The following is a 17229-nucleotide window of genomic DNA, read 5'->3' on the forward strand; positions in this document are numbered from 1 at the left end:
ATACTAGGATTTTATTTGCATATTATTAAAATGTGACTGTTAATCATACTGCACTCCTTTTATCTCCCCTTTTTTGTTGCTGTTGTCTGTTTTTAAATGTAATAGCATGCATTTAAGTAAGATAAATGTATTGTGGTTGTTGCCAATAATAATGAAGCTAATCAGCAATGTGACAAATTGTCACTCTTTTCTAAAGCAAAACCAATGTGACAGGGTAGGAAATCAGTCCCAATACATCATAACCTATCTTGTTCTTAATAGCATGAACAATTGTTAATCCATCAATACAATCTTTTAATAACTGCTAGACCACATTTATTCTGGTAATAAACATCTTGCTTGCACTTTGCATGAACTGAAGAATATAAGCAATAATAAATCAAGAATATAATGTAAGGTATTATTTATTATTTTTCTGGTCCTCCTATGGGGAGTATCTGAGGAGCCTGTAAAAGTATTATGATGTAGCTAGCCAACTCTGTACCCTAAGGGAGACATAGGAGAACCTTGACATAACCTATTTTTAACCATGCCTCTGGCGATTCCGCATTCAAGTTTATAGGTGAACATGTCAGGTAGTACATAGAACAAAGCCAAAGACACACTGTATTAATCATAATTCTGTCCAAGCACATTTTATTTTTTCAACATTTGTGATTTAAAATCTCATGACATTTCTTCAAGGTGAAATTCTACTGGACTTTTCAACAAGGTAAGTTTATATCAAGCTAAAATAACTATCACTTACAAGAAGCTCTCTAATAATACAGAAAACGACCAATGAACTTGATGTGGTTCATCTCAAATTATTTTAACTGTTTGTATTCAGCAAAGGAAACTACTGCTTGTTTTTCAGTATCTAGAAACTGTTTTTGTAATTAGCCATACACTATCAATGAACCATTAAAGTATGACTACCCAAAATCACTGCATAAGAGCATTGTTCTGTAAGTGTATATGAATATCATAATTATTTTATGGCCTCATCTTTAGTTCTGTCAGATATAGTAAATTCAATTGACCACGAAATGAAATTTCATAGTCAAAATGCCTCCTTTACATTTTTTTATTGCTGTAATAAAGTTTTTATAGCTCCCAGGCAAGGTAATTCATGAAATGTCTAATTTAAAGATGAATTCTAATATTATTAATAAATATTTACCAGTTTAATAAAGTGCCCATTTTCAATATAAAATATGATATACTGTTTTCATTATCTATTTTCAGAATAAAGATGATCCATTGGGAATGTATCTGAATAGCAGATAGAGATAAAGAAGTTTTGGGAAACCTGCATGATGACCATTCTTTATTTTTTAATAGATCCTTAAGCTACCCAGTGTTTCTGGAGAGGGGAAGAGTTTGGTTTAAGAAGAAGGGGGAGAAAAAATGTAATCACTTAAAAACATGAGCTGGCTCTCCCACAGTAAAACCCACAAGGGACAGTCCTGGGGAGGAAATCATCACACGAATCCCCCTGCAAAGTTCCTCCCTGGTCAGACCATGGGACCTACCCCACAATTCATCATCAGCTACCTAGTAAGCCAGCTCCATTAGAGTACAGCTTCCTCAGTACCACCTGAATTGTGGGGGGCGGGGTTTGGGTTGACAGTCTCCTCAGAAAATCGCAGAGGGGCTGGTGGGAGGATGAGGTGTGTGCTTGCCGAGGTCTCCTCCTAGCCCATCAGGAACCAATCCTGCCCCAATGAATCAATGGGAGCTATGGTATCAAATTCAATGGGCACACAATCAAGCCCCCAGTGTCTACTCCTTCCCCCAGAGTGGGCCCTGGAAAAGGAAGGACGTGATTCTGCAGAAGCGTAGCTAACCTAGTGTGGGGGGAGGAGGGAAGGGTCCAGTGGAGAAGAAGCGATCCAATCAGAGGGTCTCTTCCATAAGCAGAGCTGAAGGGGATCACCCAACGCCATTATTTGTGGGGAATCACAAAATATGAAAAACGCAAAATTAAAAGACAAATCCCTGGTCACTTTGTTCACACAATCCAACTGGTAACACCAAGGGGAAGTATGCAGGATGTGGTCAAAAACATTCTATTATTTGTGCCTGAATTGGTTGTGGTGTATTAACTATATACCCATACAAATCACAACAGTTCAGGATTCCCTACTTCTTGGGCACATAATTCCCTACTTCTACTCCAAAGCCTGAGACTTTATTAAACTTTTTTTTCTCTGGTTTAATCACTCCTTTTGCTCAATACATACACAGGCAGGGTGAAATCAGAGGAGAGGGATCGTAGTCTGAAAGTTATGACTCCTGGCCATGGAATTATTTGGACTTTCTGCCTGCTCAGCAGTGAGATGTTTTAATTTATTTATTTTTAGCATTAGCTATTTATCATGACCTTAATGGGAACATTCAAGTTTGCAATGAAGCCAGCAAGCTGTAATGGGCTTTCAGCTAGAATGGAGAAATCCAAAGAAACATTTGCTGCACATGTATTTGTAATTTTTTAAATTATTGAATCTCTGGAAATCCAATCTTTCCATGCTTTTACCTTATCTGGAGCGTTTAATTTAAAAAAATAAGACAATTTATATAAAACTGTAAACTGACAATATGACTTGCTTTCTTCTAGACCACCAGTAAACTTGTATTTTAATTTCACCACACTAAGCAGAAGCTCCTAGAAAACTGCTAATCTGACTAAATAACTATTAGTTGTATAACATATCTGTCTAGCTGTATATATAGCCATTCTTTATTATGAAATACAGAAACTAAACTCCATGGCTACAGTTTGAATTAAATTGCTAAGTACAGTAAATTTACCACTGAGATTGGAAATAATTGTGGATCTGATAGCCTAACCCCAAAACCACTCAAAAAATGGGACCTGTAGGAAAAAAAACTACAAGGTTCCCTTTTGTAGAGTTCCCCGCCAGATCATAAAGTGAGATTTGAATCCCTGTACACTGGAATGAGCAAACAGTGTGGGCAATAAAATACCTGGACCCTGCAAGCTACATGCAGATCTACTAGGCACCATGGCAGTCTGTTTGAGGAACTGTGTCTTCTGAAAGTTCCCCCTACAACTTTCCCAGCCATATGGTCAGAGTCATCCGGGCCAGAGATTCCTCAACCCACTGCTGTCCCAAGAGAGAGAGTTTTACAGCATGAAAAGGCTCTGTAAAAAAGTTAATATACCTTAAGACTTTACTAATTTTTTAGTGGATTCTGATTGTTGGGGTTAATGGTGTACCTATCACGCTAGCCAAACCTTTCCCCACAGTCAGATCTCTACCTCGCACCCCATCCCCACCCCACCCCACCCCAGGCTTTCCAGAGGCCCAGGGGTAGATGATGCCTGGCCCCAGCCTATCACCACTCCCAGGTGCATGCACAAGTAAAGCGCCCCTGTGTTTGCGGATCCTCAATGGACAATCTTATTCTGTATTTCCAAACCTAATCAAAATACTGAAAATAAACTCAGGTTATTAATTTAAAAAGATTAAATGCAGGGTCCTTAGAATAACTCCATGGAATATACATACATAGTATAGTCAAACATTTCCTTTACTGTCGATAGGTTGGTTCAAAAGGGAAAGGAAATGAAGAAACATTCTCTGTATTATGCTAGCAAATCATTCCCTGGTACTGTCAAGGCAGTTCCTTACCTTCCACCGAAAACATTATATTAATCCAAATAATTCCCTTAGAACTTACTGGCCTAACACAGGAGGAATTTTTACAGGGGAAGAGCCAGTTCCATCAATTCTATAGGACAAATTCTGCCCTCTAAAGTGCGGATATAGTTCTCATGAACTTCCTCAGCAGTCCTAAGTGCATTCAGTGGTCGAGTCTGGCCTATGGACATGGGTTTCTAAATCCAGTCCCAGATTGCAAATTCTTATGTTAACACTATTACCAGGCTGGTTCCTTTATTGTAAGATAGAGAAATCCATTCATACGCAGCTCAACAATACATGGTTTATTAATAACAAAGCCCACATTCCTGAATAGTTACCCTTAACATTTTCCAGTTGCCATAGTGAAGCAAATAATGCTATTCCATTAATTGTAGTATTTCCTATCATATGTAAAGTACTGCAGATACGCAGGTAATATTATCTATTTAATACTGGCAAATGTTTAAGGGTGACTATTGTTCTACTACCTCAGACTGATATTTTGAGAGATCAATGAAAATAGGTATTTTTACATGTCACAAAAATCTGCATTTCTATGTTTTGACAGGTGTTATTAATTCACTGAAAGATACAAAGGACCATGCCTACCATATGCAATCCATTGCTGTGGATTACACCATCTTGTTCCACAAGATTTCGTGATATTGTAATAGAAGGAAGATCCAAGCTCTGAGGCGGAAACTGGGGTGTAAATTCATTTCCTTGTCCAGGCAGCTGGTCGCCTAGACCCTGAAAGGGCAACAGTATATCTGCCATTCCTAGCGTGGGGTCTGACTCAGGAGGGGGCGTAATTGGTGGGATCTCAAACTCTTCATCTCCAAGGCTTGGAGTATGGAATGTCTGCTAAAAGAAAAGAAAAAGCAACCATATTAGAGTGCACCATTCTAAATATCCATTTTTGGATTTGCAAACCAAAGGAATTCTGGATTATTTAGCTCTCTGAAAATAACAAATTTTATAAGTTTCATATACATAGGGCTTTGTGGATAATTCTGATTAAAGATTTAAGTCTCATTATCATATGGTTTTAATGGAGTATCAGTATTAACAGTTTTTTAATGTGTACTTAATTAGCAACATCTGTCTTTGTTGTTAGACTGAACATCAGCCACACTGGATTTGGCCGTATAACAAATTGCCACTTTATTTATATGTTTTTGAAATAGCATCAGTGGCTTACATTATTCTTATGCTTCATAAAATACTGACAATTTTGTAGCACATACACTCCATTAATCCAGTACTGAACACGGCACATCTTTTGTTTCCTTTTTACAACTAACAAACATGAAATATTATAATTCAGTTTTCGATTTCTTTTCTACTCCACCCATGAAGTATAATGGACCCCTTTACAGAAGGGTTATTATTTGGAGTACAGACATTTATACAATAGCAATGGTGATTATAGTAGCTTCCAGTGTTTTTTGAAGCAGGCCAGCATGTTTGAACAGTGGGTTTTTTTTATTAAGTAAACACCTGTTAGGATGCCTGGAGCAGAACATTTATTGCTAGTTATCTTCAGGGTTTGTATGTGTATGTTTGTGTGTGTCTAAGATAATCTTTACTCACCTACAGTCCGGATCTGGCCTCTACATTGCTGACTTTTATTTGAAAAAAAACTATGCTTATTCAGATTTCTTTCTTGTGAGCTAAATCAATTTCTGTGTATTACTTCAGGTCCACTGCTGCTTAAGAATAGAAATCTAATACTTGAAATTAGGCCATTTCACATGTACCCAAATCAGGACTATCTCAATCAAACTGGGCAGCTGGCAATCCTAAAATAGGCACTTTGTTTTATTTTGAACACGCAACACTGCTCTGGGATTTATTTGTTTGTATTAGTTCAAAATTCTAGTTGAGAGGGGCAAAAATTGTTTCATGTATTATTTACATGGTTTGAAAGAGTGTCTTAATTCCAGTTAATTTTAAAATGATATGTTCAGTGAAAGATCTCATTAACTGCTGTAAATTGTCATCCTTCAAACTGTTAATGATGATATAAATTAATAACCGCTTGAGAGAAGATGGAAACTGAAACACAAGTAAAACCTTTGCTTGCATACAGAACCTGTCAGCTGTCATCATTGGTCTCTCACCAGAAATGATGAGGTCCCAGACTGCTACAGTCTGCAGGAGCATAGTGAGAGAGTCTGCTGAGACTCTAGCAGTCTCGCTTGATGCAGAATATCGCAACTTAATTCCAGATTTGAAAGCTGGTCCTGCATTAGGGAGACATTTGACTTTCATTGCCATGTTACAAAAGGCGCACATTTTCTTACTGTGGAGCTCTGAGTTCACAAACACAAAGGATGGATTGGCCATGAGAAGTGGTTGGCTAATGAACATAACCCTATGGCTGCATTTGCAGTTATTTTCGCACTAATGTGGTCTAGTAACAGATGCAACTGTAATTTGTGACTCATTTGCTACCCCATTACTGCTTAATGAAATCTAACATATCACATTAACAATACGGATAAACACTCATTCTTGATATGTGGCATTTGGCTGTTTTCATTACCACTGTAATTAACACTTGAAATATTATTTCAATAAATATTTAAGGTGCTTTAAAAATGGGTCATGGTAATCATCATGACACAGAGACGGAAAACAAAGCAAACGTGTGGATTCTAAACGTGAAAGTGTTCTAGTGCTTACACTGTTCTCTCTGTAGGGCATTATTTACGGGAATAAAATGCTTTTCTAGCACGGCGGTGTCCATATGCAAAATCCTAATGAATAAGCTACACTCATTTAAATGTAAAAACTGAATAACAAAACACACACCAAATGCAGTAATTGCCAAGTTAGGCTCACACTATAATGCAAATATTATCACTTAATCATATTCTTATTCTTTCTCCAAGCGGTGAAATCAGTATTATTAGACTAGCGCTGAAACTCTGTTTTAAGTGTCATATTTATGAGGTCGTAGTAATTATGAGAATGGGATTTTGTTTCCTCATCTAAAGGGATAAATCCATTACAATTGTATAAATATATAATGCAACCATATAATAATGCAACATTTTTTATAATTTACGACAAGTAGAGAGACAATCATGAGTAAACTGATGAGTACTTAACATAAAACTAATTTTCACAATATAATTGCTTGAAATAAGTATACATTAAAAATATCTCTAAATGATCCAAGAATGAGGATAAAAGAGATGTAATCTAAAAGAAAAAAAAAAAAGTATTCTAGTGATGTAGTCTTAATCCAAATCATTGGGCTATTCAGACTGTAAAAAGAGGTATGTGATTTGATATTGCAGAAAGGTGCTGTTATAACCAAGATAGTATAACATTTCTGGGGGTTATCTTACCAATTGTATTTTTTAAGTTATTAACTTTTCATATATTTATTTCTTACATTTTTTTTAAAAAGTGTGTGCATGGTTAAATGCCATCTGTACTGAAATGTTCAAAACATTTGTTCCTTTTGATAAAAATGCAAATCTGGAGAACTGTTGTATCAACATATAACAGCCAATGTCTGACACGGTGAATTATCACAGCTGGAATTAAATTGTCTCTGAACAGCTGCTGGCAGCAGAGCTTTCATCAATGTTTGATTCAAATGTAGGAAAGAAATTCTACAGAATGAAACATCATGTTGTCATTACAGATGGGGTTTGTGTTCATTATCACAAACAACACTGGAGCCAGTGCCAAACAATATTCCCTTATCTAAGCAGTCTTGTTGGATAAAAAGAGATGGTGGCCATTGTAAAAATGATTCATAAAATAATACTCTTAATTTGAACCTTCATCTTTATTGTAACACCTTCTTTGCCACTTAATTCCATATCACTTTCTGTTTTACTATAACGAGCACAGTCATGACAGAATTGTCACTTTCAATGAATAAGGTCAAGGCTGCTCATTTTTCTAACCTTTCCTCACCTTTAGGAGATTTATGATATACACCTTATGTACATATTAAATATTACTTACTACCAGTTTCTGCCTCTCTCTCCATATTCATATATTACACACGCATGCACACACTTTTTAGTCAATACATCTTGCCCTTTTTATCATTCCACCCTCATTGGAACAATAGCTGTTATTTTCCAGGTATGCCCAAAAGGCAGCTCCATCTGGAGCTGATGTCAATACTACTGCAATGATAGTCTAAACAACTAGCTGGCAGTAGATCGTGGTCTAAAAACAACTACAGGAACACTGTGGTTGGTGCACACCGCCCTTGACTAGCCCCACTCCTAAAAGCTAGCAGCCAAATGTATCACCTCAATGACCTGTCAGCCTACATCAGTTCAGACCCAAGGCTTGTTCCCAAGCCCATGTGTAAAACATGGCTGAAAGTCTGTTCTTCCTTCCCCCAACACAAACATTGCAGCCAACTAAGTTGTTTTGTTTTCTAACTTATGTGAATGTTAAGAACCCAAATTAAAATGTTTGTATCTATGAGTGAAATTAGCATATTTGCTACTAATGACTTCTACTAGGCTTGCTTTCAAAATCTACACCTACTGTGCCTTTTATTTGTTTCCTTCTGTTTATAATTTTTTTCATACATAAAGCAGATTTGTTTCTATTGACATGCTATGTAAGTAACAGCCTTATGGACAGCTAAATTGAGTAGTAATGGAGAGCTGTCAGGTTATTTTCTTTCTCATTAAAGTCTTTATTTTGTGCTCCATAAAACACATACAAATTCAGCACTTCACTCTTCATCTGTTGAAAGTCTGTTAAATTATCAAAGCAAACAGCCGAATATGAACACAGATAAAAAGAAAAACATCTACCTCATTTGCAGTAAGAAATGCATTATTTGCCTCCGTCATGTTCATGTAGTTGTTATTGTTTCCAAACTGAAAGAAAAATAGATATTTGGCTTTTAATATATGCCATGATAAACCTTTATGACTATACAGTCAAAATATATTCTTTATCCCATCAACTACCCAGAAAAGAACGGCTTCGGAAAAAAAGAGAAGATGTAAATCTGCACATGCTCTTTTGGAGCTGCTATAGTCACAACCAAGCTGGATGATTCTGATTATTATACTGCTGATTGAATTAGTATGGATCATTTGTGTCCCCCAATTGTGCATAGGAAGGGTCCACTCTGTGCATGGAATCTGCCCCTTCTCATGCAGAACGCAGGGTCAGTTGACTCTGCAGCACAAATCACCTCTATCAACCAAGCACTTCATGGGTCCATTCTCAGAAATAGATAATTCATCCCCAGGCTCTATTATGTTTCTGCAAAGGCCCACCCATCACCCAGGAGGTCCTGAGGGGAACCAATGCCTGGGGAGTCCCCAGTAGCAGGATTTCAATTAGAGCTGATTTTAAAAAGGAAAGAGAGGGAGGGAGGATGAAGGAAGTCTGCAAGATTTTTTTTTTTTTAAACACTTCTCCCTCGTCTCCTCCCACCCATTCAAAAATTTGAAATCTTTTGCTCAGTTCTCATTCCAATGGAGTCACACTGCCAGGGAGCCAATGGAGAGCAGGGATAGGGGAATTGTGCGGGGGGATCTGCCAGGTTTGTGGTCAGTCAGTGCCCCATTCCATTGAGGGCCACTTCCTCCCACACATGTGAACCATCAACAGGTATCCTCATGGAGATTTTCTCCCCCAAATTTCCTTCTTTCAAAGTCTGAATCATGATTATCAGTTGACTGTATTTGAGAAATATTTATTCTTTTTAGAGACTAGTATGGAAAAGAGGATATTACCAGTATTTGGCTAACTGGTGATTTACATGCACTGCTCTCTTAAATGGCAGCAGTCAGATGTTTGTAGGAAAATAGGTAGACTGGTAACTATCTTTATATGTATTCTCAACACATACACAAGAGCATTTCATAAGCTTTGCTTTTCAAGAACAAATATCATTGGTGTGTTTGTGCTGTCAGCTGCAACACTAAGCTATGGAGTTTCAACCCTCCTTTGTGTTTCTAAGGTTCTATTTACTATGAGGCATAGTGAAAAAATATAATAAAGGGTAGCAAAAAAGATAACATAGATGTTATCTATGTTCATTAGTGTTGTTGCAAACTAATATTTAATACCTAACATAGCACTGTGGGCAAGAGTGAGAAAAAGGGATTGCTGAGATCTCTGAACACGTTAATTTTTTATACACTGTCCATAAAATGGCCTTCTCACACCATGAGAGTTAAGGTTGCATCAGCATTTCTATCCTGGCCTCCTATTTTCTGAGTTTTATAACTCAAATATAAATCTTTCCTTGGATCTTTTCCTTGTCTTACAAAGTCTTGCGTGCATTTTATTTGAAATGATTTTTTTTAAAATAGACATTTTTGATACTACGGGGCTCTACAATGAGTGTCTGAGGATGGAGAAATATTCACTTTCACAGCCACCCCCACAATTGTCTGTTTGAAATGATAAAATCCTATAATGCTGCCAGAGCGTGATGAATCCATAATGAAAAGGTATGTCCTCCACCTTCACTCAGTACTTTATCCAACTTACTGCCTGGAGGTCTTGGCGATGAAGAGGTTTCAGACCTTGCCCCTCATACCTGCAGCATCAGAGAATGGGATTGGGGGCGGGAGGGAGAAAACTGGGTCTTTTCTTGATAGGGCTAATTTCCCTGAAAGACTTTCACAAGAACCTTTCCCCAAACTCAAATATGGGACAACTGCAGCAGCATTGGGAGGAGAGAAGAAAAGGAAGATGGGTAAAGGGAACTGATCCAAAGCCCACTGTAGTAAAATTAATGTCCTTCCATTGACTTCACTGGCCGGTGGATCATGCCCTTGTAGATAACAGAGTTTAGAAACAGGGTAGAAGACAGAACGGGAGGAACTATGGGGAGAAGGGAAGGTAAGAGATCAACTGCAACTTACAAAATTAGAGAGTAAAATCTCCACCCCAAAATACAAAGCGATACACAAACTGTATCTAGTACATGGTCTAAGTAAAACTGGTGTTTATGGCATACTTATACTGTGTCATAACTACAACTAACTATATATCTAAAGATGATGTAGATATAAAATTCAGGGGATCAGTTTTTAGAGTCAGCCATTGCGTATTCACAGGAATTTTTTCCAGACAAGATTTTGGATTTTTAGCATACAGACTTAGTACTCATGCACAGCAGTGAGACTGACATGATAGATTTCTCATGTCAGTGAGCCGAGAACTAAGAAGGATTTACATGAAAAACTATAATGGCTCCAAAGGAGATGTTCTTTTCTACAGTAACAAAAAAAAACACCACTTGTTAAAATAATATCTAAATACAGTCATGTACAAGAGAGTGATTTTATCACAATCTACTGGGTAGAGCCAAATTCAACCCTACTATAAAACTAGCATATCTTTCCTGAGATTGGACCTGCTCACAACAGGCCAGGTTTTGTCTATATACCTTTAAAAAGGGTTAGAATGATGTACTTTCTTCGTCTCCATATACTTAAGTACAACATAGGTTGCAGCAGATCTGAATGCCATAACTTTTTTTTTCCCTCAACTTTATGCTCTTAAAGTGAAAAAAAAGCAATTCACAGATTGAAAATTATGTTTGTGTGTCATTAAGAATGTGGAACAAAATGAGAAAACAAGGAAAGTCAAAGTGAAGGTTGCAACTACATTTTTAACTTGCTATTGTGATTGAGAATTGCAGCTCCTATTTTATATAACTTCAGGAACTAACCTCAGACCATGCAGTACCTGTGCTTTTTCGGGTGTATCACAACTTCTACATTATTTAATTGTAGATTTTTGTCTGTGAATTAGAAATCCATTTAAGACAAACTATGTTTTATCAGTGAACATTTTAAAGATTAAACTTACTTATTATCTAATAGTAACCACAAATGACACAGGAAAATAAAATGGTTATTATCCTAAGGACCTAAACAATTCAAAAAACAAATTAAGCTTAGAGTGAAATAAGAACTGGGTTAGAAATCCTCTTCTGAACAGTTAGTATGCGAATGTAATTACTGAAGAAACTACAGCTAATCAGCTGTGAATTGTATCCATTAATTAGTATTTGCCCTGGAGAAATGAGAAAAATCAGTAACAATGTTAACACGGCAATGCACTGATGAGTACTGAAACACAGGGCCCTCAGCAGTTAGTCAAGCAGGTGGCTCCAATGGTCCAAGTAATTTTAAAAGCTCTCACCTGAAGTGCAGAGCTGGAATTACAAAGCACTTCTTGCATATCTTTTGTATCTATATAAAGCTATAATTAATGGCTTTTAATTTAGAAACACTTTATGATCATCTGGGAACAGTTATAAATCATTCTAAATAGAACAAGGAGTTCTATTCTATTTTAGTAAAATATTTAATTTAGAATGGGTAGACAAATCAAATGTGTTGTGTGAAATGAGTCAACACTTATCTCCATTTATTTTCTGGGAACTCACTTGCCCAGACTAACATATACCAGTAGTCTACATACTTGAGAATAGGGGTGCAAAAGGAGGACTAGATCCTGCAATGTAATTCACATGAGCGCAACCCTTGTGATGCTTCACTGACTGGGGCATTAAGGTGGATCTAGCTGCTGGATCTAGCCCTGATACCTTACTGTTTGAGTTGGCCTATGTTTTGTTTTAAAAATTACTTAGTAATAATAGTCAGTAATACTTCGTACTGTACGGTGTCTTTCACCTGAAAATCCCAAAGCACTCTACAACTATTAATAAATAAAAGTCTCTGAAGCAGCATGCAGTGGTATCCCAGTTATACAGAAAGAGAGGAACCATAAGTGACTTTCCCAGGTCACAAAGCAAGTCTGCGGCCCAACTGAAAACAAGAAGTTTTACTGCCTGCCAGTCCTGTGTTCAGCCATTAGCTCATGCTTGTTTGATTTCAAGAATTGCACAAAGTCCAGTTCCAATACTGACTAAGATTTGCACGCAGTCTCACTTTTACATATGCACACTGTATTTTGATGGAGCAAAAGAAACTGTATATGCACCCTCATTTTCTGCAATGCGTTGAAAAAAGAAAAGCAGGCAAGATAAAACTGTTTTGAACAAACAAATCATCTCTTTCATTCATTCTGCATGTACAATGCCTAGGGCCCTCCCAAATTCACAGGCCATTTAGGTCAATTTCACGGTCATAGGATTTAAAAAATCATCCATTTCATGATTTCAGCTATTTAAATTTGAAATTTCACGGTGTTGTAATTGTAGGAGTCCTGACCCCAAAAGGAGTTGTGGGGAGGTGGCAAGGTTATTATGTTTGGGGGGGAGGGGAAGAGGTGCAATACTGTTACTCTTACTTCTGTGCTGCTGCTGGCGGCAGCGCTGCCATGAGAGCTGGGCAGCTGGAGAGTGGCAGCTGCTGGCCGGGAGCCCAACTCTGAAGGCACAGCCACCACCAGCAGCAATGCAGAAGTAAGGATGGCATGGTATGGTATTGCCACCTTTACTTCTGCGCTGCTGCCTGCAGAGGTGGGCCCTCAGTCAGCTGCCGCCACTCTTTGGCCACCCAGCTCTGAAGGCAGCACAGAAGTAAGGGTGGCAATACCGCAACGCCCCTAAAATAACCTTGCGACCTCCCCCCTGCAACTCCCTTTTGGATCAGGACCCCCAATGTGAGAAACACTTATCTCTCCTGGGAAATCTGTATAGTATAGGGTAAAAGCACACAAGACCAGATTTCATGGTCTGTGATGCATTTTTCATGGCCGTGAATTTGGTAGGGCCCTAGCAATGCCCATCCAAATGAGTGGGAGCTTTGCATTAAAACTAATGACATTATTTGGTTCTATGTCTTTAAAATTACAACAATCCTTGGGGTTAAATAGCCATGGACTTCAGTGGGGCCAGGATTTCATCCTTTTTACTCTATCATAAGGTTAGGTAGGTGGGAGGGTGTTTGTTTTCACTTTGGAGAATGGTAAGAAATCTCTTGTAGCTTGTTATTAGTGCCAATCCAAAGCAGTCAAGTAATTGCCATTCTGTATTCCATAGACCACCATTGCTGGTCTTCTCAATTACATACTTTCGATTACAAAGCTTGAACTGAAATGTCTAATCTCACTACACATTGCAGTTTTTAAAAACATTTTTCCTATATTAGGTTAAAGCAGTGATACTCAGACTGAGGCTCAGGAGTGCAAGTGGCTCTGTAATGTACCTCCTGCAGCTCTTTACAGAACATGCTATTAAAACACTGTGATTTAATTATTAAGCAATCTAAGTTATTAAGAATGCTTTTACTATGTTACTGTAGTTGATAAAATAATAATACTTAGTGAGAATAAGAAAGAAAGAAAGAAAGAAAAAGATATAGTAAGTGAAACAATTAATTTACACTACTGTGGCTCTTCTGAGTAATGTTGATTGCTAATTTGGCTCCTGAGCCATTAAGGTCTGAGTATCACTAGGTTAAAGTTTCTTTCCCACCCTACATGCTTGTCCTAATGGACAAAGTCAAATCAACCCAAGGACCACGGTTAGGCTTTAAATATTGTGCAATATTCTTTTTAACTCTTATACCTTTCACTTGCAGTATTGCCTACCTCAGACACTCACAAATCATGAATCAGGTCCTAAAACACCATGATGTTAGCTTAAAAATCACAAGATTTTATAACAACAATAATTTAGATTCTGATTATTTGCGTTCTGGTTTTTGAACCTGTATGGTGTACTTGCCTTTAGGGTTTTCAATCTGTTCCCTGCCGCCAGGAGGGCTAGACACTTTTTTTTTTTTTTTTTTTAATGAAAGTTGAAATTCTCATGAATTCATATGAAACGAGGAGCTGAGGCAATACTGTCACGAACACATCACAGGTGAGAGGTTCATAGAGTCTGGCTTACTCTCCAACATAGCCTCCTCAAAATCTCAAAAAATAAATATGGGCTATTGAATGTGTTATTCTTCTGTAGCAGTGATGAGGCAAAACACATTTCCAGAAAGTAAAATATAAGCTACAGTAGATAATCAACTTTATATAATACCCTGTTCTAAAAACATGACCATATTTTCACAGCTGTACCAATAAGCCTCAAATCTGAAAGTATGAAAAATATGGTGGAGAATAATTCGCTCTAAAATATCCCATGATTTTCAGAACATTAACTATGAGTGAGATGGGGAGAGTTTAGATACGTAGGATGAAATCTTGGTCCCACTAAGATAGTATGGCCACTGACTTCAATGGGGCCAGGATTTTACATATAATACTTAGCAATTCTTAAATAATAATAATTTAAATAATAACTGTACACATTACCATCCTTTTAACTACCAAAACCCTAGTATAAATCTGTTTTGAAAATTAGTGAATAAAAATGAACATTTAGTCTTGAGAGAACTCATCCCTGGTATTCACACTAGAAAGAAGCAGATAGAGAAATACAGTAAGTAACTTGAAGATAGACCAATGGGTAAAATTTTCAAAATGCCATCCACTTGTCTCAATGAAACTAGCAGTGAAAGGGAACAGTCCCAGCAGCAAGGGAGGAAGACACTCGCTTCTCCACTCTGGAAGTCTCTTGCACCCATTGGCCAGCAAGGAGGGAGCGTGCTGATTGGCCAGCATGTCACAGCTCCCATGATTTAACATGGAGCGGAGGCCATGTGGAGCCTCTTTCAGCTCCGTTCCAGTGGCCTCAAACTAGTCACCCGAACTAGGAATTGGAATCCAGTCTGACAGATGCTGTAGGTATAGACATTCAACCCTTTGGGGGGTCAGGAAGGAATTTGTTCTCCCAGGGGCCAATTGGCAGAGGACAAGGAGTTTTTTGCCTTCCTCATAACATCTTCAAGCCACAGCAGGTTAAGTAGGAACACATTACTGCCTAACACAGGTACTCGGGTTGAGTTGTTTATTCGTTGCAATTTGCAGCCAGTTTCCAGGGCAGTTAAAAGGATAAAATGAACAGTTCTCCAAGATAAAAGACTTGGGATTTTGGTGATAGGCCTTGGGCTCATGGGATAGGGTGAGATCTTGTGGCCTTCGCAGGCTGAGATTAGACTTGCTGAGGTCCCTATCCTTCTGCACCCCCTGTTCTCCTGGGGAGCGGGGGGGAGGGGGGGAGGAGAGTATTAGGACCAAGAGACAGATGAGTCCTGGAGCATAGCCTGAGGAGAGTCTATCCCAAGTTATGGGTTATCTGGTAATGATCCCTGTAACCCTGGCATGGGAACAAACTAAATGCTTGGTAGAGGAGAGTGAGAGTGATGGGCAGGTAGTGCCCCTTCCCTGTGTTAAAGTTTAATAAAAGTTGCGACCTACCACTTAATTCCACGCATGTGTCTGTCCTATGTCTGCATCAAAGCGCTTTTAGGTGACTTAAGGGCCTAAGTCCAATGGACTTTCAATGGATTTAGGCCACTAGACCACTTAGGTGCCTTTAAAAATGCTACCTATCGAACAGAAACAAAGATTTTTATTATCATAATACTTTTACCTTCAACTGTGAAACATGACTCACCAAGCAAACCTATTATATATTCCCAATCAAACTCCTCGTTAGTATAGACTAACCATGCAAACACAAGGAACAAAAGGAGAAGCTTTTATTCCAAACAAGAACAAAAACAAAATCTTGCAATAAGAATAGGCAGCAAAGATGTACTAAAATCATACCATAGTAAAAAAAATCACACCACAATATGTCAAGACAATGAATGGGCCCACTGGTACCATACTAACAGAACATATTGTGAGTTGGAACAAAACTTATTTATGCCACTTGAGAAGAAAAGTTTGTAATTCTGTACTCAAAGAGTAAGTACTGCAAGTCTGAGGAGGATAGGCCATACTTCTCTTACAGAACAGATATGTTGAATCCCTTAGTTAGGTGAAAATGGAACTCATATTTAACTAATGCAACAACCAGTGCCTTCATAATTATTAGTAAATAAATATCCAAAATAAATATTTAGGGCTAAATATTTAACAGGTACTCTGTGGTGTTTAAACACCGTATTCTGCAAACCCTTATGCCTCATTCCTGCAAACTCTCATTCATAGGCCCATTGACTTCAATGGGTAGGTTTCTAAGCATTATATGGGTGGGTGCAGGACTGGGCCCTAACAAAGCACTCTCAACAAACTAAAGGTGTGAATAGTAGAAATCAGACAACTACCTAATTTGTGTGTGCAAATATTCTTTGTATCTGCATTTTAGGTAGACAGACATCCACATTCTATCATTTGTGCTCTCATTTCGTTGATCCTATAAAATGGCACTCTCTAGAATAAAGTTAGAAGCCATATCTTTTAAATGTGGCCATTAATTAAATTATATATAGTCATTTCAGATGCAAAAGTATCTACTTGCACAAGAATATGTATATTTGTGCAAGTAGATATAATTATAGCTACTAAATATGGCCATTACATTATTATATATATTCATTTCATGTAGAAAAAATATATTTGTGCAAGTAGATGTATGTTTGTGGAAGTAGATATTATATATAATTATTATTATGGCAAAGATCTCAGCTCTATCATCATTTTTGGCAAATTAATTCCTGAGAGGCTATACTATATGAATAAAAAGAAAGATAATGATCCCAAAAGATGTAATTACAGACCAGAACTAAATTACTTTGCA

At 37.6% G+C, this 17229-nt stretch overlaps 1 protein-coding gene across 2 annotated transcripts in view; it reads right to left on the reverse strand.

Annotated features, from left to right (window-relative positions):
• The window catches only part of TOX3 (TOX high mobility group box family member 3), a 90420-nt gene that overhangs the window by 20565 nt on the left and 52626 nt on the right, over window positions 1-17229 (reverse strand). Inside the window, exons 2-3 of one of the 2 annotated variants that reach the window (XM_054048503.1) lie at window positions 8456-8521; window positions 4260-4511 (exon numbers count right to left, since the gene is read on the reverse strand). In XM_054048503.1, coding sequence (XP_053904478.1) covers window positions 4260-4511; window positions 8456-8521 — 318 coding nt within the window. Of the gene's footprint in view, window positions 1-4259; window positions 4515-8455; window positions 8522-17229 lie in introns of both variants that reach the window. The other variant, XM_054048501.1, reaches the window with a different exon arrangement.

This window comes from Malaclemys terrapin, chromosome 14, assembly GCF_027887155.1.
Source record: "Malaclemys terrapin pileata isolate rMalTer1 chromosome 14, rMalTer1.hap1, whole genome shotgun sequence".
Taxonomy (NCBI): Eukaryota; Metazoa; Chordata; order Testudines; family Emydidae; genus Malaclemys; species Malaclemys terrapin.